Genomic DNA, 26,840 nt, shown 5'->3' with positions numbered 1-26,840 from the left:
GCGGGCCCCCTTAGCACATAGAGGATAGACTTTGACCAATTAATAGTGTATCCCGAGGAAGACCCATAGTCATCACATAGGGCCAACAGGGCTGGTATACTTCTTTCTGGGTCCGTAAGGTACACCAACATATCGTTGGCGTATAAGTACACGCGGTCCTCCCATCCTTCTCTCCATTTGATACCTCTCAATAACTGTGTATTTCTGATCAGTGTCACCAGTGGTTCCAAAACCAGGGCAAACCGCAAGGGGGAGAGGGGACAACCCTGTCGAGTCCCTCTCCCCAGAGAAATCGTGCGAAAGATGTGACCATTGGCCGTAACATGTGCAACCGGATTAGCATATAGGAGACGTATCCAAGCTTTGAACCTGGGGCCAAAGCCCATACGTGTCAAGACCGCGAAAAAATGTCCCCACTCAACCATATCGAACGCCATCTTTGCGTCTAGTGAAAGGAGCACAGCTGGTTCCGTTAGCGACGGAGCTCGCGCCATCACCCCATGTCTTCGCCTGAGGTTGAGGCCAGTACTCCGGTTCGGCATGAAGCCTGATTGGTCGGGGTGTATCAGCTGTGTGACACAGGGCATCAATCTCGTGGCGAGCACCTTCGCAAGGATTTTGGCTTCGGCGTTGATGAGAGAAATTGGGCGATAGGACGTGCATGCTGCGGGTGGCTTGCCGGGTTTCAGGATTGCCACTATGGTGGCTGTCCGTTGGTCTAAGGGGAGTTCTGCCTTCTCTCGGCACTCTGTATACATATCTAGCAGGGGCGCTCCAAGTGTCTGACATAAGCTTGTACCATTCTATGGGAATCCCATTTGAGCCTGCCGCTTTACCTGATTGTAACGCGTGGATAGCCGATTGTATTTCCTCAACAGAGAGGTCGGTTTCCAGGTCTTGGGTCGTGTCTAGTGTAAGCATTGGGATCTCTATGTGTTGCATAGAATGCAAGGCAGCATGTTCTGTGATTTCCCGAACTGGGGTGTATACTTCCTCAAAGTGGTCTGCTAGTATATCCACAATCTCCTCGGTGTGTTTTTAGTTGACCCGTGTTGGTGTATAACTGCTGAATGCCTCTTCCGCTCCTGTCTTTCTTGTCTAACCAGGCTAACATCTTGCCTGCCTTATCTCCCACCTCATAGACTCTGTGGGCCGTAGGCGAGATATTATTCAACACCTGCAGTCTAAGATGTTCCCTATGTCGCTGCTGGCATAACTGTAAAGTGTGAGTGGTATCTGTCGTGGGATCTGCCGTCTGAGCTACAGTGGCTGCTTGCAAGGAATGTTCTAATTCCTCGAGTTCCTGACTCTGTGCTCTCCTATGTCCTGCAATGGAGGTAATTGCCTGCCCGCGAAGAACTGTTTTATATGCCTCCCATAGGATCGAGGGGGAGGACACTGAACCCCCATTCTCGGCGAAATGTGTTGTCACCTTTTTCAGATCTTTCCTGATGTTCGGGATTTTTAGGAGGTTAGGTTGTATAGGGTGAATCCGTCTGCGAGTCTTTTCCCGACAGCGTAGTGCCAACACTATCGGAGAGTGGTCAGAGATTCCCCTGGGTAGGATCTCGATGGTGTCGATGTCTTGCACTCCATCTCCCATCCCCAAGAAATAGTCGATTCGGGATAGACTATTGTGTACTGCGGAGTGATAGGTGTACTGTCTCGTGTTTGGGTGTCCTTGGCGCCAGAGATCTATCAAGCCCATGGCCCCTAAGAAACCTTGTAGGTTAGTGGGACCGGGTTCATGTGACCTGACTGGGAATTTATCTAGTGCGGAATCCATCACTGCGTTGAAGTCCCCGCCATGGAGTGTCTCTCCCTCCGGGAGTTTGAGCAGGAATTCACCTAGTGCCGGCAGGGCCACTGTAAGGAGTGCCGGTGGGATGTAAATTGATACAATGTTTAGGAGCCGACCCTCCCACTGCCCGTGCACTGCAGCAAAGCGGCCCTGATCATCTACCGCATGGCACAACAGAATAAAGGGAGATGTCTTCTTCAAAAGAATACCTGTACCCCTAGAACCAGAAGTGTACTCCGATTGTGCCACCATTTTGTATCCCCTACGGTCTAGTGCTTTACAAGTCTCGCCCGTGAGGTGTGTCTCTTGTAGTAATACCAAATGTGGGTTCTGGCGCTTGAGGGCCTGCAACACTAGTCCTCTCTTAATTTTATCACCCAGTCCCCGCATGTTCCAGGTCAATATCTTCAGGGGTGGGGCATCTACCTGTCGCAATGCCCCGCTCGGAGCGGTCTCCTGCGAGTGTCGTGACATGGTGTGGTGTGTCAAATTTGTGCCTCCGTGGTGCACCCAACCGTGCTGTGAGTCTCATATCCCTGTGAGTGGATCGCGTGTGTTCCTGGTCGTGCCGTGTCATGTCGCGCAACACAATAACTAAAACAGTTAAACATTCTCTTCCCAACCCCCTCCCTGCCTCCCTGCTACACGGACATAGAACCGCCTGCCTCCCCAACTTATCAGAGCGCATAGTCCCATCCCAACCCATTGTACTTGCTTGTGGGGGTAAGTAGTTCCGTGATGGCAGCGGCCCCACCTGCCCTCTTCTGCCTCCTTCAGAGTGGAGTCCAAGGGCCGTACGCCCGCCATATTAAATGATTGGCGCCAGAGACAGTGCAGCTGGGCGTTCATGACTCGGGCTGTCCTCCTTCCTCTAGACCCGTCTCCGAGAACATGTCCTGGCTATGCCCGGGCGATGTCTGCTGACTCGGCTGGTTCTCTGTTCTTTGGTCGCGCTGTCCTCTGCCCGTGCGTGGAGGGGCCTCCACACGCCGCCAGCCGTCCCGCCATTCTCGTGCCGCTTCAGGAGTGTCAAAGAACCATGCTTTGTGATTATCAACGACTCAACTTCGCCGGGAAGAGCATGGAGTAAGGCAACTCCTTCGCCCGCAAGGTTTTTTTAATGTCTGTAAAAGTCTTCCGGCGCCGGGCCACTTCGGCTGTGTAGTCCGGAAAGAAGGCAATGGTGGAATTCTGTATTTTAATAGGCGGTGAGACCCTTGCTGTCTGGAGTATGGTGTCTCCGTCACGGAAGTTGAAGGGTCTAGCTAATACTGGCCGCGGCGGTGCCCCCGGTTTCGGTACTCCACCAGCGACCCTGTGCACCCTTTCGACGGAGAAGAAGTGGGAGAGGCCCTTCGGCTGTAACTTTGTCTTGATTAGGTCCTCAACGTAGAGATCCATCGTTCGCTTGCCTTCTGACTCTGGTATGCCTAGGATTCGTACGTTGTTCCGCCGAGAGCGGCCTTCCTGGTCGTCCAGCCTCTCCTGGAGTTTTTTGGTGACTGTGTCCATGCGTTCCATGGCCTGTTGCAGTTTGGAGGTGTCTACCACCAAGGATTTTGTGACCACTTCCACCCGCTCCGTCATCTTGTGTAAGTCCGCCCTCAGTAGGCCAACGTCTGTAGAGATGGATCCCACCGTCGTTTGTACGCTAGATAGCATTGTCATTAGGTCTTCCAATGTCACTTTCTTGGCGCAATCCCCTTCTGAGCCCTTGCCGGTGGAAGGGCGTCCTTCCGGGTGTTGCGAAGTGGTCTTGTCGTAGACGTATTTTTCCAGTTTCGATTGTGTCGCGTTATTCCTGGGTCCCCTTCCCGCCATGGCTTCTGTTTATGATCCTGTCGGGCTAAGTCGGCCGCGTAGCAGTACTCCGGCACCCCAATCGTCCCGGGGCTTGAGGCAGTGCGGATGGTGGCCCGAGGCGCAGAAGACAAAATGGCGTCGCGTCTCTGGGCCCCCGCGTCACCACGGAGTATGCTGTTATGGTGGCGCGGTCAATCTAGACCGTACAACGCCGGTGCCACCGCAGCGCCACCCCCACTGTACCGAAATCTGTAGATGTTGTAGTCTCCAGTCGCCATGCAGTCCAGCAGGTATGGCGGGTCTCCCTTAGGGCAACTCACACGCCCCAGCTATATTGCCTGTCGCGTTGTGCGGCTGCGGGTGTCACTGGAGCCCACCGGCGTCAGCAAGAAGTCTCTGTCCGCCAGTTAGCAGAAGCGGGCCCCCTGTCAGGCGACACCTCACGCTGCCACGATGTGAGCTTCCATAGGAAGTATGGCGTGGATCGCCCGGCACCCACAGCCGGCACGTCGCGTGGGACTCCGGGCCTCGCACGGGCCCTTCACAGGATTTAGTGCCTTGATGAATCTGGGTGTCCCAGGGGGGCCATGGGGAGGCAAGACCAAGCGCGATTATTGAAGTGCGCCAGTAAGGCGGCCGACAAGCCTCTTCCTCTCAGTCCGTGTATCGCGCTGCAAGTGCGCTGCTGTCGGGGCTCTGTACACCGCCTCTCCGGTGCCGAAGGCGCTCGCGGGGGCAGCAGGCAGGTATCGGTGCAGCCTTGATTCCCGCTTCACTCCATCTCTCGCGTAGACCTCACCCGCGGCCCGTCTCCGTCCTGCCGTAACTCCCGGTGATTGCCCCTTCTTGTGGGGACTTCCCGGGCTATGGCTCAGCGCAAGCTCGGTGCATCCGAGACGCGGAAGGGCCCACACTTTCGCCGCGCTCCACATCAGGCTCCAGACGCCGGATCAGGTCCGGAATGGCGGCGGACGGTGCCTCTCGGTTTCTCCCCTCTGGATCAGCTTCTAGAGGAGTAATTTCGCCGGATTAATGGTCGGATTTATGCCATGAGGCCGCCTCGGTCACAGAGCTCTTTAGCTACGCCGCCATCTCGGTCGGCTGGTAGCCACGCCCCCATGCTGTCATGTTTGAACGTTTCAAACGCATAGGAGTGATCATGAAGTATAAGTGGACCGGGTTCATTCTGCTCACGCAATCTCAAGGCATCATCCGGAATGTGTGACGGTCGGTATATTGCTATGTCCAGTTCTGAAGACTGATTAGCAATGGTCTAGAAGTTGGAAATGTTCAATGTGGTTGCAGAGTTGTAGGTGTATACCTTTCTCAAGTAGCTTTGCTAGAGTCGTGATGTTGGAAATTGCGCAGAAATTGTTGGTTTGATGGGTCCTCATTTGGTATTTAAAAAATTGGGGTTACCTGTCCTATCTTTAGGCAATCGGGAACCATGCTCTAAGAGAGAGAGATGTATTGACAATCTTCATCCATAACGGAAGTTCTAAGCTTTTTGCCGACCTTTGAGGACAGTGGGTCATTAAAGAGATTAGAGGATTTTATTGATGTAATTACTGAGAGTATGTCGATTTTGTAAGGGATTTTGAAGGAAGATCAGGTAGCTTTACTTTTTTGAGGTATACCCAGTACAAGGGGAACTGACTAAGGGGCCTTCATCAGGAGGAGACTGAGCTGGTCATGGCGAAGCAGAAGCAGAGGTGAGTTGCAGTTCCATTCGATCCTCCTTGTCTTATCGATAAAATGAGCAGAGAAGTCATTGGCGTTTGGTAGTGTCCCAGTGTCTGCTGCTTAGTGGTGGTTAGAATGGCAAGCTGCTTGTTGTTTGAGGACGTTGAATAGTTTTTTGGGTCTGCGTTTGGCATGGTCTTGTAAAGCAATAAAGTATTCTGCTTTTGACTTGCAGATGTGTTGGTTATAGGAGCTTCTTAACGACCTCTATTGCTTGAGGTTGGAGCCAGATGGAGAGATTCTCCATGATCTCTCAGCAAGCCTTAGATGCACCTTTCCTCATTTAGGTTGCCATTGCTCCAGGGTTTGGACTGTCTACTAGGTATTCTGTTAAGCTGCTTCGAAGCAATCTTGTCCCGTATGTCTGACATGGATTGGATGTAATGTTGAGTTAGATCATTCACATTCATCATATATGTGGGCAGAGGCAGGATGTTGTTGCTTATATAAGTTAGATCGTGGGATTAATATTTCTTAGGTCCATTGTCTGGGTTTGTGAAGTTGCACCTCTCTAAACAACACCTTTTCCAGGATAAAGAAGGGGATTAAGTAGTGATCAGACCATTCACAGTGGGTTATGGATTCTCATTGTATAGCTTTGTCCTTAGCAATGATTAGATGTACGCTGGAGCCTCTATTTTGTTTTGGGCCACTACATGACTGGTTGAGGTTGAAGCCTGTAAGAAAGGCCCTGAAGGTGTCCAGAAACAGGTCATATGAGTCATTCTAATGGATGTTGAAATCCCCAAGGAAGATCTGGTTGGTGTGTTTGACTGAGGTAAAGGAGATGAATGGTAGGTTATTACCTAGGGGTGGGTGAGGTTATGAATTGTGTTATGTTTGCCCACACGCTTGTCATTGCTCCCTATTTCGAAAACTAGGTATTCGCAGTAGGGTATTGGAACAGTTTGTGATTGTTTTAGGGTGAGCATGGGGCAGTAAATGCCTGCTATGCCTCCTCCAGCTCTTCTGGATCTGTCTATTCTGATGTCGTACTAAAATGTCCAAAATAGGTTGGTGAGGAATCGTTGAGCCATATTTCAGTTAACATAAGGAGGTCAAGGTCTTTGGTACGAATGAGATCGGTTTCCGTTAGCCCTAGAGGTATGGTTCATACGGCAGCGCTTCTTGAGCTTCGAGGTGATGTATATAATGGTTCTAGAGATTGGCTTGAACTAACTGAAGGTCTGGAACTACGATCAGCGAGTTTGACCTCAAGGGAAGAGGGTTCATCATTATGGTAGTGTAGTATGACCTAGGCAAGAAGGAGGTGTATGAGCTCTCAAGGGTGTATGGGGTAGTCCACAGCCCTGAACAATGTAGGTGAGGCAAGAAATCGGGGATATGACTGGCAGAAGAGGGCTATGAGAAGGGACTGCTGGTAGTGATGGTAGGATGAGGGATAGGAAGAGGTCTAATAGGTGTGCCAGCGATGGGCATCATATGCTGTCATGAGGTTGTTTTGAGCAGGTTGGAGGTCCAAGTGGTAGATATGGTCGCCAAATGTGAAGCAGATGTGGAATATGAATGGGTTACCCTGCTTGAAGGATGCAGATTAATATCCGTGATTATCTCCTGTTCAGGCTGAGGCTTTTGACAGTTCTTGGGCTGCGGGTGTCAGTTCACGGTCTTCTATGAGATAAGGGCATTCTCAGAACAGATATGTTTATAATAGGGGAAGGGCAGGAGTCCTCATTAGGAGAAGGTTATCTGGGGCCATCAGCTGCGAGTTTCTTGTTGCAGTGACCGGGGTGTACTTGAGGAGGCATAGGTGGGCCAAGATGATGCCTGTATTTCCTTCGTGGAGCAGAGGGCCGGACGTTGACTTTGAGAGGAGATTAGGACATTGTTCTCTAGACAACGCGTTTTTGATATTCATGAACATTTTACCAAACCTCTCTAGGTTACTATCAGAAGATTGGATGAGAATGTTCATATTGTTGTAGAGGGAGATGGTTGCCTCTGTCTTGAATGCCGCTGAAGGTATTACGGTGATTCAACGCCCATGTGATTTCCTTTGTGTTTATCTTGGACGTGCGCCTTTAGCTCTCCATTAATTGTGCTATAGTTTTGGTGATGAAGATTAAATCAGTACCCACTGCTACTTTTTTATCACAATAGTATGCATCTGGTACAAGCTTTTCAGAGTTCCATTTTATGTTTAAATCTGTTTTATTATTGCATTATAAGGCGGAACAGGAACATACAATTTGAGAAAGAAACTCTCACATGTGCAATATGAGGATACAGTTTTTAATTACTATAAGAACAAACAAAAAAGAAAATAAACGGAAGCATCAGACAAACAACCACCCAAAAAACTTCCCCCCACCCAACCCCAGTAAAATCCACTCTATGAGCTATGTTATCAGGAAAAGAATTTATGAGAGTTGTAGATATATTACAGATTATGTCGCTTCAGGTTCAGCTAAACGAAGCAACTGCAAATAGCGGGGCATGTTAACTCTCTGAATTTCTTGGCCAGCAAGGCTAAGAAAGGCTGCCAAATCTTACGGTAAGTTTAGTCTTGTGACTACAATGAAAGGGTGACTTTTTCCATCCCCCAAAATGTCCCATAAGCGCCTAAGCAATGCCACGTTAGTCGGGGCATTGGGAGAACCCCAGAGAACTAAGCTGTTTTTTTGCGCAGCCCCCAGGGCTATGCTAATCTGGCGCCCCCTTACGGAAAGAGTGGGAAGGTGAGTGGGTTACGTAGCCCTAGTAATGTGTATGATGGGAATCTGGGGAGCTGCGTAGAGAAGTGCGTATCTGTCATCTAGGACAGTGGACCAGAGTGCTGCCGGGCATTCTCAGAGAAGGTGCTTTAGCTAGCATGTATCACTGCGCATCGGGTTCCCCTTGTGTAGTCTCACCGGAGTTGGATACCAGTAAGAGGTGATATTTACCACTGTTTCGGTGCTCGCCATCTTATGTGGTGTGCCGAGCTCGATGGTAGATATCGCGCCACTCCTTTGTTGTGAGAGAACGGCCGAGCTCAAACTCCCAGTGCTAATGTGAGGGGGACGTATATCTCTGAAATGAGACATTTAGCCGTCTCCTTGAATGTATTACAGCTCACCAGTGCAGCAAGCTATCACCAGAGCTTAGGTTGTTTGGTCCCATATAAGCAGAGGTACCCTGAATTTCAATGAGTAGATAATCCGACTAAGTTTCTACAGACTAGTGTCCGATTTAAAAGGAGTTGCAGCATGTGCGAGGGTGCTGACCCCGGGGTGTAGTAGTAGGACCGAGAGTGGCAGTGAAAAAGACTACCCCATAGATTCATCAAGCATCCATTTTGCGATTCCTTATTAGCGAAAAATAAGGATTCACTAATAAGGAATAGCAAAATGCTATGCATGAAGAACTCGCTTAAAAAAAATAGCGATTTCTTAAAATTCCTTAATTGAGACTCGCAAATTGCGAGTCGCAATTAAGGAATACCTCCCCATTCATTCCTATGGGCCTAGAGGCCCATAGGAATGAATGGGAAGACAATCTCAATTTGCGATTCTCAATTAAAGAATCTCAAATTGAGATTGCAATTTCAAGGGTGCCAGGGTGTCAAAAGGACACCACTGAAATCTGCATATGGGTGCATCTTGCACACACACATGCCCTAAGGGCATGTTTGTGTGTAAAATGGAACTTTGAAAAATGCATTTTTCAAAGTTTTTGCAAATTACTATGAAGTTCAACTTCATGGTAATTTGCTCCCCCTATTAGCGAAATCGCTAATTTTTTAACTTTAATGCATTGCATTTAAGGAATCTCAATTTGAGATTCTTTAAATGCAATTTAGCGATTTCTTTTTTTTTTAACTTGTTTTTATTGGCATTTCGTTATTGAACATTACAGATCATGTAATCAGACATATAAACAATACAATGTACTGTATTCACAAAAGTCCATAATGACAACAGTGACATGTGGAGAGGATCTGTAGGCTGCATGCAACAGTATTATTTAAAACTGGGGTGTAAACTAGGGAGAGGAGCATGTAAGTGCAGAGTGCGGGCATAGGAGGTATAATCCGGGTCTGGGTGACGTACGATTCGCTGAGTTGTGCAACAGCTTACTGGTGTCATGTGAGAAGGGGCTACGTTGGGCCATTGGCAGGGTTCAATAGTCTAATATGACATGATGTGAGGTACAACTGTCAGCAGCATACATGTGCCATCGGGGGGGGTTCAAGGTCTGCGGTCGTGCCTGCGTTGGTGGGTGGGGGATAGTGGGGTTAGATGGGCTAGCATCTGGTGCCTCCTCGCGTGTTGCTTGTTTAAAACGGTGTAATAGCACGGCCCACTCCATGGAAATAGGGTGTTTCCGGATTCCCTTGACCTCTTCTACGCGTAGCTTGTCCTCCGCCGCTGCCCACTTGCATACCACTCCCACCCATGCCGCTAGAGAGGGGCCTGTGGGGGATCGCCAGTGCATGGCTATACTCCGTTTTGTTAGCAATAACGCTAGTGAGATGAAACGCTTGTGTGCTTTAAGATGTTTCTGTATTCTAAATATGCCCAGCGCGCTAGCTTCCCACGTGTCCATGGTTGTGAGTGCCGTGAGGTCTCTGAGTGTCATGGACAGTTTGCCACAAGGAACGAAGAGCGAAGCAGCTCCGGAACATCTGGTGAAAGTCAGCCTCTGGGGAGTGGCATCTGGGACAGAGGAATTGGGTGTCGGGGTAGAATTTTTGTAAGCGTGCCGGTGTCAGATACGCCTTATGGCGTATATAAAATTGTATATTTTTAAATCGGGCATTCCTAGAAACCTTTTTTGGAAATTCGAGGCTCTAGCCCATTCCGTCTCATGTAGTGGACGTCCGATTTCGTCCTCCCAGGTGGCACGCAGGGTCGTTAGTGGTGCGTTTGCGAGTTCACGTAGTGCCTTGTATAGCCAGGTGGTTAAATGTCACCCAACCCCCATACCCCCATATGTAAAATCGTATGTATGACCGGATGTGTGTTTGGCTCTCCGGCCTGGAGGTTGTGATGGGGACGGAAGCCTTCGAGGAGTTGGTGATACCGTAGGAACTGACCCGGGGGGAGACCGTATTCATCCACAAGGCGTTGGAATGGTTTAATCTGCCCGTCTTCGAAGAGGGATTCCATGTCAGTGATCCCACATGCTGTCCATGCCGTTAGCATGTTGGCCGTGTAGCATGTTTCAAGCCTAGGCCAGCCAACCAGAGGGAGTAATGGGGAGTATGGGAGAGTTCCGGGCGACATGCGGTGAACCCATAGCATGCATTGGCGCGCTACCGTTACCTGTAAGGGGTATGTACGATGTGGTTTGGTGCCGGGGAGGAGGAGACGGGTGAGTTCCAGAGTGGGAATTCTACCCGTCGGGGTGTGTCTCATTTGCGTGTCGACCCGCAGTCCAGTAAGATAGCCATTGAAGTTGTGCTGCTAGAAAGTAGGACTCGAAGGATGGGGCTCCTAGGGCTCCCTGAGTGGTAGATAATTGTAGTGTCTTCAGTGCTATTCTGCGTCTGCCCGATCCCCAAATGAGCGTGCCAAGAAGGGAGTTGAGGTCGCGAAAGAAGGTTTTGGGTGGGATTACCGGCAGGTTCGTAAAGTGATATAAGAACCGGGGGAGCATTATCATTTTAGTTAAAGCCACTCGGCCAATTGGGGCTAGCGGGAGTCTGTTCCAAAATCCGACCGCCGACCGAATGCTAGCTAGTGCTCTGCAGTGGTTGCCTTCAAAAATGTCGGCAGGGGAATGGTAGAGACGGATCCCGAGGTACCGGGGGGCCTACGTGCTCCGGGACACACTCCGAGTCCCCATCCATATGTCGCGAGGGGGTAGGTCCGGATGGAATGGATATACCGTGGTTTTATCCCAATTTACTTTGAGTCCGGAGGCGTCTGCGAATTCCGCGAGCGTCGTCCATATGGGAGTTAGGTCATCTGCGATGTCCCGCACATATATTAAAAGGTCGTCAGCGTACATGGAGACGCTATGAGTGACGTCCGCGAGTGGAATGCCCCATTGTATGCCCTCCTGACGTAATCTTATGGCCAGTGGTTCGACCGCGAGGGCGAAGAGGAGGGGTGAAAGGGGGCAGCCTTGTCTCGTGCCCTTCCAGACCTCGAAGGCCGTGGAAATGCGTCTCCCTACCCTGACCCGTGTGGTAAGGCCTGTATATAATAGTCGCGTGTACGCTAGAAGAACGGGGCCGATGTCAAGTCGGTGCAAGACCGAAAATAGATATTGCCAGGTGAGGGTGTCGAAAGCCTTCTCGAGGTCAAGAAAAAGACAGGCTGAACTTGGGTACGTGTTTTTCACCTGATCCTGCACATGGAAGATGCGGCGGATGTTCTAGGATGTGTTTCTGCCGGGGACGAACCCGCATTGATCCGGGTGAACCAGGGGGCGTATGACCTGTAGATATCTATCGGCTAATATTTTCCCTAGGATTTTACAGTCGGTGGCTAAGAGTGTAATGGGACGATACGATGCCATGAGTTGTGGGTCCCGATGCGGTTTCAGAAAGGTCACAATTACAGATTCCCGAAGGGATTTGGGTAACATCCCTTGTTCAAGGGCTGTCACAAATATTATTGTTAACTGTGGGACTAGTAGGGGAGAAAATGCTGTGTAATACTCCAGTGGGAGTCCGGGACCTTGTTACTAGAGAGGGCATGCAGCACTTGGGTGACATCCACAGACACCATCGTCGAGTCCAGTGCGAGCTTGTCTGCGTTCGTGATAGTGGGCAGCCTTAGAGGATCGAGGAAATGATCTATTAAGGACTGTGAGGGCGGGATCGGGGTGCTATATACAGTCTCGTAATAGTGTTGGAACGCTAAAAGATCTCATCCTGGGAGCGTACTAGGGCGTCTATTTAGCGATTTCTTTAATTGCGATTTTTGCATTTGGGATGATGCACCCTAAATGCAAAAATAGCGGTCGCCAAGGGGCAAATTGTGAGAATCTGCCCCTTTGCGAGCGGTGTTTAGCTTGATGCATCTATTGCTATATGTATTAAAGTAAGCAGAAGTACAGGGTCTACTTTTTCTCATGACATTTTTTCTGCAAACCTGATAGCATAAGTGTGAGAAATGCAGACACTGGATTCTCTTTAGATTCACTGTGTGCTTTCCGATAACTGTGATTAATTATGGCAGAGATCATTGTGTGTGACACCATATGTCACACCATATGTGACGGATTATGAGAGACTGATCAGGACACTATGTTGTAACGCGTTGGGTAAAAAACTCCTTGTGGATACTACACGGATGCGGAGTCTGTTTATTACTGAGAGCGCACATATTTTGTGTGTGTGTATATGTAATATATATATTAATATCTATATTAATATCTATAATCTGGCCAAATTTTGCCCTCATTGAAGAAGCACTCATCGCCAGGTTCCCTTTAACTTGTTTCGGTCTCTCATGAGTCCTTGATCACAGGCACATTGCTTAATCACCAAAAGGGAAGACTACCAAGCACTTTCCTTTTGATTGTATTGCCCCCTGGTGGGATTTTATTAGTTTATTCAGGTATACTGGAATATTTAGTTCTCATAAGCAGCGCATGATGAGGGTACGCCTCATAGTTTCTTGAAATACCCATTATTGGTAAATTTATGTGTTTTTATGTTTAACATCTTAAGTTTAAACTGATGGTTTCACCTAGCTACAACATTGTAACCTTTGTTTTTTCAGTGAATTTCTGAGGTTTTTAAAATGCTAAATAACATATTGGCATTGTTAGAAGGGGCGATCCCAGAGGGCGAGGCTATGCTCTCCCGACCACTCCGTGACCCACCTCTCCCACAAATAATGCCGAGTCTTAACGTGAGGTCCTCACCGGGGAGGACTTCGAGCCTAGGATCGTACACACTGAGCTCACACCCCACTTACGAACGGACACCACACCGTAGATTTCAATAAGCAAGTTCTTTATCAACAGTAAAAAGGAATCCGCACTCTTATTTACAAGCGATCGAGAGATCGTAAAGTCTCAGGAATTCGAGAAGAGGGAAGCGGGACAGTCTGTCTGTAGGCCAGTACGAAGCGTACCCTGCGCTCAGCTCTCAATCCTCGAGCCGGGGGATACGGAAGATGGTGATCGTACTGGCTGCTTCACTCACTTCGGGTCGAACCAGTTCGTGTTGGTAGCGTCGATGATCCAGCCGGATCAGAGTACTTCTCGAGTCGCGACGAGGTCAGCAGGGCTCAATCCGGAGGTCAGTTCTTGAGGAGCTGCGTCCGCAGGGCTCAGGGTGTTTCCACGAAGGTCTTTAGTGTTCAAGATCGAGCCGCGACGAGGTCATCAGGGCTCCGATGTTCTAGTTCTGTCTTTCCGAGGATGAGCCGCGACCGCGTCAGCAGGGCTCCGATGTTCCATTTCCGTCGTTACGAGGATGAGCCGCGACAGCGTCAGCAGGGCTCGATGAGTTCGAGGGTTCAGTTTTCCCCAAGGGTGAGCCGCGATCAGATCAGCAGGGCTTTCTTGTCCAGGATACAACTGCCCGTTAGTTGTTGGGCGGGCATTGATATAGTCCAGTGGCCCTTTGATGTCCGGACCCTCGCAGGCGGAGGTCTCATGCCTTAGGGGCTGGTCGTTGGAGAGATCCGTCGGTTGGCCCTTTGATCCTTTTGAAGATGCGTACGGGAATTCCCAGACGCCCAGCAGGGTCTGGAGCCAGCTCTCGGGGAGGCCAAAGGTGTGATCGAAACCAGCCCACAGGGGAAGGCCAGAGGTGTGAGAGAAACCAGTCTCCCATGGAGGCCGGAGGTGCAATCGAAACTTCTTGGTCTTATCTCACTCCGGGAACCCTTTACCCCCCAGCCGGGCATGGCGCTTCTGAAGCCTAAGTTTCGCTGGGGCCGGGGTCAGGCAAGGCCCAGGGAGTCAGGGACCTCTGGAAGGGAAAATGGCGGTCGGGGCCCTGTGGGGTGATGCAGGTTCGGGGTGCCCGGGGCCGGGAAGGAGGACGGGGGAATGCGAGGCTGGTCGTCGGTTGGTGGGGTCGTGTAGGGAGTTTGGGCGGACAGGGAACGGGACGACCCGGGGCTTCTGGGTGTAGAGCTATGCTATCGGGGTGCTGAGGAACGGGGGGGGAACCACACCACGAGGCCAGGTCCAACAGGCATATTTAACTATGCCAGCCACCTGCTTCGCACAGCAGCACAAGGCCTTCGCTGTTCGTGTCAAGGGGTAGCTGCAGGACCAATTGCCCTTACACTGCCAACCCTCCACAGACATTCAAACACCCACCCCCTTTTTAAAAATGTTTTTCCAATCTCGCAGGACTCTTTCGGGCGCCAGCGCAGCAGCCCCTGTGCTCCAATCGGATTTTCGCAGGGTAGTCACCCGGACTCTTGCGAGAGTTCTGCGGGATCGTGGCAACCCTAACATATACAATATTGTCATATAAAATTTGGTCCCCAGGGGGTTGGAGTATCCATATCCTGCCCGCTTATCTCTTTAAAACAATTATTTTCAGGAAATGGAGGCAGAATGCCCACTTTCTGACATGGCGGGTGCAAGATTTCTCCTCCTGTTGCGGCTAGCCAGTCAAAGTATGAGCTCACCTAGGACTCGCAGGAGTTTCTCGATCTGACGAGAGCGAGATGGCAGAAGGGGAAATTGGCCCTCTCATCAGCCCGATAGTTCTATTATTTAAAGTAGTATGCTCACAGAACTCCTTCGAACCCACCCATTCAGCTATACATACATTTTGAACTTTCATTTCACAAAAACTACTGAACCGTTTTATACCAAATCACAACAATCACGCTTTCTGCCAAATTTGGTGTCATTCCTTTCAACCCTTTGGGCTGTACTACTGTTCAAAAATATCTATGGAAATTGCTGGGGTAAATTGTGTTTTGGGACCCCTCTCTGTTTCTCGGTCCCCACTTGATGGATCACCCTGTATCAAGGAAGGAGCTTAGGTGGTTGAACGTGTTGTTGGGAAAGATTTGTAAAGATTCTTCAAACAGAGTCATAGTTATTAGTAAACCGAAAAACACTTTTCCTATAGCAGCTAGGTGCTGTGTATAACTACACAGCGGCAACTGCCACTGTGTGATATAGATATATAGATCATCTCTGACTTCACGACTATGAGAGCACTGGACTCTCTGAAGTTTAGCTGAGAAACCATCAGAGTAGCCTTTGTGATGGTTGTACTGGGATAGACTAATTGTGGTTTCTTGTCTGTATTTGATAACACTGCAAGGAAACATTGGCTGATATATTAATATTGCTTTTTGTGTGTGATAGCAGAAACAGGTAGAGAACTGTACCTTAATATTGGAACACAATGATATTTATCACATCTGATAAATACCAATCCATGAGTTCTCTGATTTTATCTGGTGTAATAAATAGCACGTACCCTCCTGGGCACTCGTAATCAGGACAATAATAGCTGTGGAAGAGGTGTCGTGCAGCGGCCAGGGGACCGCGGGGTTCACGGTTCGATCCCCGGCATCGGTGGAAGGTTAGCCCAGCACCATGTGACTCTGGGCAAGTTCTCTTAATCTTCCCGACGGCCCCCAGCGCCGGGACACCTCTCCGGAGGTAGCTGTGCTGGTATTTTATTTATAATAATAAACATTCTATGCACAGTTCTGGTAAATGATAAAAGAGCTGAGTAAGTAATGTCTTATTGGACGTCTGGCTTATCTTCATTGCTGCTGTAATGTTAATGGATATTTTTTTTCTCTGCATTAGCTCTGAAGAAAGATAAATACTACCTCCTTTCTCCACAGGTCTGATGGTACCGCATGAAGAAACGCTTCCTTTTTAAGACGTTCTTGAGCTCTTCCCACTATGTCTACAGTACAGGTAAGACTTTAAAAAGCTTCTGTAGATCTCTTGTATATGCCCAAATTTTTCTTTGAATACACTAGTTTTGTGTATTCAAGCATCTCCTTTTCAGCCTGGTGGGTGGTATATGATAACGAAAATGTATACATCTATGGGGATTCTTTTTCTTCTCTGTGCTAGCAGGCTGAGGGATTTAGTTTGATATTTTATACATTTATGATTTGTCAGGTACTAATTCAGTTGAAGTGGTTTAACCACTTTCATGCCCCCTTTAATTTAATATTCCATAACAAAATAACACACAGGACAACAAAAACTTCGGCTTATTTTCTTTCATCTTTGAAGGGTGTGGTTGATAATTTGCAAACTTTAAATCACAAATAGTTAAATCTACCATATCTCGCTACTAATTTCCTGCTTTTTACAAGCCAAAAAGTTGCAAATTCTTTTAAATGCATACTGTATAGTGGAAACTCCGAATAACATGTTTTTCATGCCATATAGCTTTGTGAAAACAAAGCCTGATAAAGCTCACAGTAAACCCCCCCAAAATGTTTCATAGTGTTAAACTGTTTATCTATAAAGAAAACAAACGGTAGAAACAAGTGAATTATTTGATACTAAAAGGAAATCGCAACATCTGCACCAACTGTCACATGTAGGATACTATAAAATCTTACTCTTTAAAGAAATTAATGTCCTGAATAATCGTAAATAAAATATGCAGAAAAATTAATAAAACGATAAATTATTTTGCCTCTGCATACACAAAAATTACCTTCAACTCCAAATTGCTTTCCACCACTGATTCCACAGTTTTCTCACTGTTTCATGTTCCTCCAACAATTTATCTGGCTCAGATACTTACACAAACCCATGCTCCCAAACAGCATATCCTTCACCCTCATCAGCACCCACAACATGAGACTTAGTACTAGCCCTCGGTGCGTTATCATTGCTTTTCGCCTCGTTTCCCTTCAATGCTTAACTTTAACATATACCAAACATCCTGCACAGACACAGAAGATTGTCTCCAGTCAATCCTTCTTTGTGAGGGGATATTGAATTGGATTTCCCTTGGGGTGCCGTAGTAGAGTTGGAGCTAAGAAAGGGAAGGCAGTGCAGAAATGGACCATCTCACTATGATAGCGTTTTCCATAAATATTTGCTATGCTTTGACCATAAAGCAAGCCCCTGAGGGTTTGTGTGCTCACTCCACCAAAGCCAGGACTTCGACCACTGTCCGGCAGCAACATGGGCGTCACTACAAATGGTCTCTAAACACTGCTGTCTGGACAGTCTGGTCCATTGTGACATGCATTTTGAACGTTAGGTCCTGCAGGACTTCTTGGTCTAATCTGCTTGTAGACCCATTACCAGGGAGTGATTGCTTGGATATCTATTCTAAGGTAGGGACTCTGCAGCTTGAAGTCTCCATCATATGAACAAGTTACTTACCTTCGATAACACCTTATGTAGTAGAAACTCTGTCTAGCCACAGATTCCTTACCAACCCTTTTATAGTGTGAAGGTCACCTGTCTAAGGGTTAGAAATTCACTCCAATTGTCATGCTCCTGGCATAGAAAGTTGCAAAAGAAAATGGACTTCCGCGTGCTGCTAAGGCGCCTATAAAGGTAGTTTGGAGCAGACGCGCACTGGAATCATGCCGCCTGTCTGCCCGCAGGGGTATTACACGAAAATTACAGTATCCAGTCTGATGCCTTGGGAAAATACTTTTTTTTTTTTAAATACATTTATTATTTACCCCAGATAAAGCAGCGGTTTACAGTACATGTCAAAAAATAAATGAAAAGAAAGCACAGTGTAGCTCAGATCATACAAAAGCTAAGAGAGAAGGACCAATGCAAGAGGTAAAACATAACGATGTATAGAATGGTGTATATAAAACAAGATGATTCACCCAGATAGGGACCTAGAGTATACGTTAAAGAAAAACGAGGAGCATCCATCTACAAATTCCAAGAAAAAAAAAAGATAAAGGAAAGCACCTAAGCTTATTCCATCTATATACATTAATACACATATCTAATACATGTCTAAACAAAGAAAAGTCATCCATGTGATGAAATTATTACAATATGCGCAGATTATCTTGTTTATTATGGGAATTAGCTCCTTTATGTAACTGAACGGGGGAACCTGATGGTCCTAGTTTTTTATAAGCGTTGTTAGGTAAGCATAGGACCCCAGATCTTACAGCCACGTTTCTTAGTTCCCCGCCCCTTACAATTGTATAAAGAGACCTACAGATTACGGATGTGAAGCATCCAGGCATACCAGCCAGAATAAGAAGTGGGGTCAGAGTCCTTCCTCCTTGACGCAATCAACAATCGGGCTTCTGCTACCGAGATAAAGCAAAAATGTACATGTCTGTTCTAACTGTACATGCTCATCGTAGCCTAATATCACCGTAGTTGACATAATGGTCACTCCTCTTCCTAGTTTTTTTTGCAGGAATATTTCTATTCCCCTTTTTAAGGGGTCTAGTTTACCACGGTCGAAGAACATATGGATCACATCTGCTGGCCTTGCCCACATCTCGAACACTGGTCCCCCCCTCCCAAAAAAAAGCTTGGCCGGAGTGAAGTGCAGATTGAAGACCGTTTCGTAGAGTTGGGCCTTCAAGTTGGCAGAGAGAAATCTCTTTTTGGAAAGAGCGAGTGACCTATATAGATCCGTGTTATCGCCCTAGCTTGTTAGCCCAGTTCGTTTCAGTTTTTGCTAAGTCATCCAGAGCAGCTTTTATGAAAATTTTAATATATATCCTTTATTCTGAAGTATTTATACAGGTTGACTTCTAGCAGAGGAATATTGTCTATTGATGTTGTACCTGTCATAGCCAATCGGATGGTTTCTTTACTTTGAACATACTTACAGTGGGACCGTGGATCGATATCATAGTGCTCCTGTAGCTCGGCAAAGGAGATCATGCTGTCCGTTTCCACAATATCCCCAATACTATTAATACCCGCTTGCTCCCAAAATTTCCTCATCTCATCATAGAGGGGCTGAAAAGATTGGTGAGTTCCAAAGGCGTATACATTTATGAAGCCTAGGTATCTTCAACAATCTGCTAGCCTTATGCCATACATTCCATGCGGCTCTTAGGGGCCTAAATCATGTCTTCTTGTAGTAGCTGGCTTCCAGCTGCCGTAGCAATATCCCACGTGCTGCTCTCCCGATAGCCAGTTCATTTATAGTTGGGGGGGACTTAAGCTTTATGCGTTCCCATAAGCCTCTCGTTGCCTTTATCTGTCAAAAACAGAATGTCCATATGTTTTAGCATTGTAGCCCAGTAGTAATAAATTAGATCTGGAACCTCCAATCCCCCTTGCTCTTGGGGGTGGTTTAGGAATTTTAGTGAGCGATTAACTTTCTGATAGCGCCAAATAAAATTTGAGAATAGTCCCTCAAGTTTTTTTGAAGATGATTGGTTCTGGTTCAAGCGGAATACACTGGAATAAAGAGTATTTTGGGGAACATTGTCATTTTGAGGACATTGCACCTGTCGATTATCAAGAGGTGTAGCTTGTCGATTCTTTTTAGATCTCTATTGAATGCATCTATCAAAGGAACAATGTTTATTGCCCAAATAGAACCCACATTCGGAGTTATATCAATTCCGAGATATGTGGCTGATTTGGTTCTACCAGGATCCTGAAGGGTAATATTCTTAGTGCAGATGATCTTGATTTTATCAGTATTTAGTACGTATCCCGAGTGACTGATGAATTCCTTGGCCAATAGTTCTTCTTGTGTAATTGCCACTTAGCGGGTCAGGGGTAACAATAGATGTGTCATCGGCATATGCTAATACCTTAGTGTTATATCCCCTGACTGATACTGGCTTGATCTTCTGATCCAGCAAGATTGTTCTGATGAGTGGGTCGATGTATAAGGCAAAGAGGATCGGCGAGCAAGGGCTCCTCTAGCTACTTCAATCCTTTCAGATTCATGCTGACAGCGCGTCGGTGTCTACAGAGCGAACAATACAGCGGATTTCTAAAGATTTAGTCTAGGAAACCGTGATTGATTTTGGAGCGAAAAGCCATTTATGCACACAACGGAAGGACTTCCTCCGTGAAGGAGAGGTGGATTTACCTAGTGTGGTGGACACACTATAAGGCGTAATTGATGTGACCTGTCATTTCAAATAATCGGTTCAAACATTTATTTTGTACCATTGCCCTTGTCCCGAAGAGGCCTGAGGAACATCTAAGGCTTAACCACGTCCGTGTCGGCATCTATTAAGGAGGTGTCTGTAGTGTATTTATGAAGAGATATTGAATAATTGTTTTGTTTGACACAATAAGAGCGACAGAAAATTACCCCTTTTTGCCTTGTGTGTTAACTTAGACTACCTCTTAGTGTATCACCCAGACCAAAGGGTGGACACAAGTATTTATGTTATGGGTATTGGCAAAACGTTAGTTTTTTGTATACAATCTTTATATTTATATTTCTTTGTATATATTTGTTTTATATATTGTGTGTATAACTAGAAGTTGTTGATTGATCAGGTGCCATTGTATATGTGTGTCTTTATTAATGAATTCATATGGGTTTGAAGGTTAAAATACTGTGAGAGGGCAATTGAATGTGCTCTACTCAAAAATATGGTCTCAATCCCTCCTTACCATTTTCTGTTTATATTGATCTTCTGATCCAGCAAGATTGTTCTGATGAGTGGGTCACTGTATAAGGCAAAGAGGATCGGCGAGCAGGGGCAGCCCTGTCTTGTCCCTCTAGCTACTTTAATCCTTTCAGATTCATGACTCATCACTTGAATTGTGGCATAAGGGTGCGAATACATTGCTCTGATGGCCATAAGAATTTGTGGCCAAAACCATTACCCCTTAAATCATCCCACAGATAATCCCATGCAACCCGATCGAAGACCTTTTGAGCGGCCAGAAGAATCAGCGCCATCTGTTCTCCTGAGATGTCCGCTATATCAAATAGAGTAATAACTCGTCGGATGTGATACATGGTCTCCCTCCCTGGGATAAAACCATGTTACCATGGGCTCACCAATCCAGAAATTATCTTACAGAGACGGATCACGATAATCATAGAATATAATTTTGCGTCAGAATTGATAAGGGAGATTGGGTGATATGAAGCCGAAACTTCTGGCGTTTTCCCTTTCTTTAAAAAAACAACTATGTCAGTGCCTCGCCAAGACTTGGGGGCTGCCCCTTGTACTGGACAGCCAGAAATTGATCCAGAAGTGTAGGGACTATCTCTGCCTGTAGAACCCTATATAATTCCATGGGAATCCTATCTGGCCCTGCGGCTTTGCCTGAGGCGATCCTGTTTAATGCACCAATAATTTCATTTAGAGAGATATTATCCTCTAACTCTTGCACTATAGAGGGATCTGTCCCAGCCTTCCACCCATGTGTGCTTGGCCCAATCTCGCCTGAGCCTGAGGCACTCTTTTCTGCCTGATGGAGTTCCCCCATAAAACTCAGAGAACACTTTGAGAATTTTTAGGCTCCGTTGCATCTGTCCCATCTTTTCTCTTAATGTTAGAAATATTATTTTTGGTTGTTTTTTGCCTCATACGCAGAGCTAAGTGCTTGCCAGTAGCCTCTCCGTACTCGTAATTATCCGTGTTAAAGGCGAGGTAAGTTTCTGCCACTTTTTTTATTATAAACATTTTAAATTTCTGCTTTTAACCTAATAATCTCGATCTGGAGCCGATCGCTGATCTTGTTGCTCTTCCTGATTGCTAATAAATGCCAGGGTGTATTTCTTCTCCTCATTTTGCTAGCTGCTCGTTTAATTTGTACATCTCCTCGAGTTGCCTCCTTCTATAGGACTCAACAAAACTTGCGACCTCCCCCCTTAGTTCAGCCTTAAATGCATCCTAGACTTCTTCCCTAGAAGCACTATATCGGTTTATCTCAAAGTAGTGACGAGGCCAACTTCTAATATGTTGTATACAAGATTCATTAACCAGGAATTTCCTATCAAAGGTCCATTTGGATTGATGCCCTTGTACTAAGATGTCAAGCACCAGGGGGTTATGATCTGACTATATTTTGGGCAGCTTCCCTATGTTCCCACCCTCAAGGAGGGAGGTGGAGACAAAGAAATAATCCAACCTCACAATTGTTTTTTATCGGGACAGGAAAAGTAGGTGTAGCCCTGCTTCATTGGATTCCTGGTAGCCTAGATTTCCTATAGCCCATGGCTAGTAATTACGGAAACTAGTTTTTTTTAAACTTGTGGTTTACTCCCCTGATATTTGTCAGTGAAAGCCCCACTAACAGGTAGATGTATATTAAAATCCCCACATATAATAAGGGGGTCCGACCAAGAGGCTAATTCCAACTCTAGTTCTTCCAGTACCCTGGAGTCATCCTGATTGCATCCATATATTGTACAGATCGTCAGCCTTATTGGTAATCTGACGATTGCCCATCTCCCCCATTTGTCCTCGAGGATTCTTCTGACTGGAGCCACATTTGTGGAGACATGGACTGCCACTCCTCTTGTCGTAGTGGACTGGGTAGAATAACCCTCCTGTAAATAACACTATTCCTCTCCCACGGAATGTGCGTTTCATGTTGGCAAATTATGTCCACCCCCAAAGATCTTAGTGCCTCACTAACCCGGTCCCTCTTACCTTACGTTGAGGCCCCCAATGTTTACTGAGCATATAGATAGCCTACCCATTTTCATGAGATGCTTAGATTGGTCCGCACACTAGAAATAGCTCCACCTAACTTAGAACATCCCCGCTGTTTCTCAGTTTTTTTTACTCCAGCTGCTACACCAGCCCCACGCCGGTACCCCCTCTTCCTCCCCTGGCAACTCCCCATCCCATAGAACACCCCCATGTAGTGTAAACACAGACCTGTTTCGGTCTGTGGTAGAAGATGGGAGGCGGCTCCCCCCATCATGTGGTTGTAATTATGTAGTCATCCTATACAATTTGCCTGAATCCCTACACCCAACCAGCAAGATCATCAGCTTATACGGATTCTTTTTTGTTGTTGTACTTTTTTGCCTTCTAGCCTTCATTTTTTTTCTTTCACCTTTTAACCATACCGACTCCTCAGTAGAAACCTACAAATAGATCAAGTAGTTTCCATAACCATGGACATACAGCCTGCAATTATACCCCGCCCTCTGCCAGAAAGTCTTTAGCTTTGATTTCAGAGGTAAAAAATCTAGTCCGATCACCCCAGATCACTTTCAGGCGGGCCGGGTTCATTAGGAAGGTCTGTGCCCCCTTTTCTTGAAAATTGAATCATTTAATCATTTGGCGCAAGCGCCATCTTCGCTCGACAGTCACATGACAAAAATCCAACCTCGTGAAAAATTAAGACGTCTGCTAATTGCCGAGCTTCCGTCAGAGCTTTCTGGAAGATATTCTGACGCAAAAGAAAGTTTCCGAAATATACCAACGCTTGCCGGGTTTTGGCATCTGGTTTTACTGGCTTTCGCAGGAAGAAGGGAACTCTGTGCTCCTTGGACCTCGTGGAGCCAATGCCATCCTTCCAAGTCCAGGAAGGCCTTTCGGAGCAGCTCTACCATATACATGCTCACGTCAGCCCCTTCCTCTCTTTCTGAAATCCCTGTGAAACGTAGGTTGTACCGCCTTTAATGGTTCTCTTGGTCTTCGAGCTTCCAGTGGATGTCTACCAATTGAGATTTGTGAGCTTCTGTTTGACCCCGGGCACCAGAGAGGTCTGTCTTAAGGGCAGCCATTCTTAGCTCTAGCTCAGTTAGCCGCTTGCTGATAGTTACTTGGCTACTTTCCTCACTGCCCCCTGCAGCTTACGGACGGCTGCCTGCGAGCTACGGCTCTCCTGGCGAGCTTCTTTGCGATTTGATATAACACACTGCAGGATAGTATGCAGTGTGGGAGGGGCTGCTGGCTGATCTTCCTGGAGTCCAGTGGCGCTGTTGCCGACCAGTTGATCCCCGGGGGAGTAGTTCCACTTAAGATCTTTGTTGTCCTGGCCAGTAGCTCCACCAGGCTCACTATGCACTATTCGCATTGTGGCGGCAGAGTCTATATCGCTTGTACCTGGTACGCTCTGTCTCACTAGAATTTATACTTGACCCTGAGCCATCTTCTGACCAGGTTCCATCCGACAGAGAAAAAAAAATAATTTGCCTCTGAGTCTTGATCCCAGTCCTTGCCTATTCCCGACTTCTTGAGTCGGTGTGCTGCGCGGTGACTTTGCCTTTTTTCCTGATTAGTATATGAAGGATCTGCCTCAGCACCCTCTCCGTGGCCAACCTGGCTCGAGGAAGCTTTGATCCCCTCTTTACTTTTAGCCCAATCATTATTTTTTCCTTTTTTTGTAGGGGATGTTCACTGTCCTGCAGGGTACTTTGGCATTGTCCCGGCTCCAGGTGGCTTCAGAAGGTGTCAAGCGATCCTGACCTGTAGCTACCCTGTATGCCGAGCCACAGAGAAGATCTATCACTGAAGTGCCGGTCTGATGTTGCTGGGTAGGCGTGGGCCCGCCCCTCCCCTTGCCCTCCACGATGTTCTCCGTCCGGGTCGCTTTCTGCCCGCACCAGGGTTGAGGAACTATTTTGGGCGTTGAAGTTGCGTCTGTGTTGGGCGTGTGTGCTCCGGTCTGCAGGGGAGCATCCCTTTTCCTCTCCCGGCTACCGGTTTGGGCCCCATGCTGGGCGCTAGTTCGGGGACCGCTGGTTAGCGTTCTTGAGCCCAGCGAACCACCATTTCCAGGAGTCCGCAGGAGACCAGTACGAGCTCCGCCTGCCACACAATGAACTCCAACCACGGTAAGCTCCAGCCGGGTTTGTCCTTAATCTTTGCGATTATATTTACATTAGACATGCCTTACACCTTAGATGGTGTCAGCAGTATTCTTGCCACCTAGTTGGGGAGCAGCCAAAAGGTTGTATCAAATGGCCGCCATTTTGGTTTCCTCCTCTTGTTACAGGTTGTTTGCGCCTGGGGAAAATTCTAAGGTAAGGAATCTGTGGCTCGATAGTCTCTAGCAGAATAGGTTTCACTGAAGGTAAATAGCATGTTCTCTAGGTCCTCTGACACCAGGAGATATGCCTGCTTCTTCGTTACTTACCTCGTAAAGGCCCTGTTACCATTGATCTGCCATTGTGATCAGATCGCCTTTGGTGTACTCGAGAGTGCCAGATTACGACACCGTAGTGGTGTCCTGAGAGGCTTCCTATAATATTAGGTTAATACCATTTATAAAGTGGACCTGCACAAGTTTTTTGTTTCTTGTCTATTTGCTTTGATACCCTTTGTCTGCCTATTGACTGAAAAGGAAAGCCAAGCTTAAGAATACCTGAGAGAACGGCCAAGTCTTCAGTGCAAATTGATGTACTTTCATTGGTTGATAAATATTGCTTCCCTTTCCTGGACATGTTTGGAGATGTTGTCCCTGTAGTGTTTCTATACAGTTCACATAGTGTTTTAATGAATACTTGGAAATGAAGAGGAAGAGATACAAATTTTGCACTTATGGCCTTGACATAAAATCTACTAACTCTCATTCCCTGCTAGCACATCTCATGTAAACTGTGTGTAGACTGTTTTAACTCTGTATATGGTTAATGAACTTCTTGAATAATATTGGAAGGCTGTTTGGTTGTTAGATCCATATTATTTATTTGTAGATCGAAATAAATTAATATCATACACCAGTGTCATTCCTCATTGGTTGACCATAGAAGAATGTATCTGACTTGCTTGGATCATTGGCCTAGAAGTCGCCAGGACTCTGGGCATTTGGCACATATGTGTTAGCACTGCTAAAATCTCCATTGGAAATGATCAAAAGTTTACAAAATGGTTCTCGCCCTGGGGAGAATGGGGAAATCGCAATTGGGGGCAGGGATGGCAGAAAGCATACTAAATACGAGGGGAAACCTTACAGCAAGTACCCCTAGGGCGCATTGGCCATTTGCACTAGCTCCTTCTGCCCTTCGGGCACTTTGTTTTTATGTCCCGTCTATAATTTGTAACTGTTCAAGTGCTCATCTAGCACAGGCGTTGCCTCTTTTGGCTGGCAGCTTGACCCTATACAATGAAGGGAGCAGTTAACCATTGCACCTACACCGTACTGCACGTGCAGATCCAAAAGACCTGTTAGGAGGTAAATGGGTGTTACTACAGAGGCGGTCCTTAAAGAGCTTAGAAATAGCTTAAGCCTTAAAAAGTGGGGGTTGCGTTTGACCCCTATAGTAGAGCAGTCAGGGCTCAGTGTTATTGAGCAGTTCAGTTATTCCTAGTGGAGCCGTGTATTAATGCGCTGTGTCCTAGATACGTTCTGGCAGGTATACGAGAAATTACTGCTCTACTATAGGGGTCGAACGCAACACCCACTTTTTAAGGCTTCAGATAGGTCTAAGCTCTTTAAGAACCACTTACATTTGGACCATCAGAAACGTCCTCACTGCCCTGAAGAAGCCCTTGTATGGACGAAACGCGTTGGCTGTTGCTTATGAAATAAAAACTGCGTGCACCAAGACATTTGGCTGACGACCCCGTCTGTGTTGAAGCAATTAATTTGTTTCCTATGTATTTTGCCTCTCATCCAAACTGTATATATTCTTATATTTATGATTAATGGGCAGCTAATCATTTGAGGTGGGCAATCTTATTAAATCAAGTGACCTGCCAGGTAGTGCAGTCATCGAAGAACCAGCTGCTCT

The 26,840-nt window shown here is 47.0% G+C and overlaps 1 protein-coding gene across 3 annotated transcripts in view; it reads left to right on the top strand.

The window, feature by feature from the left end:
* The window catches only part of CSK (C-terminal Src kinase), a 797,455-nt gene that overhangs the window by 203,636 nt on the left and 566,979 nt on the right, over positions 1–26,840 (top strand). For all 3 annotated transcript variants that reach the window (XM_078685133.1, XM_078685131.1, XM_078685132.1), the window contains one exon: positions 16,087–16,162. In XM_078685133.1, coding sequence (XP_078541259.1) covers positions 16,148–16,162 — 15 coding nt within the window. In that variant the 5' untranslated portion in view covers positions 16,087–16,147. The remainder of the gene's footprint in view (positions 1–16,086; positions 16,163–26,840) is intronic.

This window comes from Lissotriton helveticus, chromosome 3_2 (genome assembly GCF_964261635.1).
Source record: "Lissotriton helveticus chromosome 3_2, aLisHel1.1, whole genome shotgun sequence".
Lineage (NCBI taxonomy): Eukaryota > Metazoa > Chordata > Amphibia > Caudata > Salamandridae > Lissotriton > Lissotriton helveticus.
Note: the sequence above shows the minus strand (reverse complement) of the source record. Positions and strands in the feature narration are given on the sequence as shown.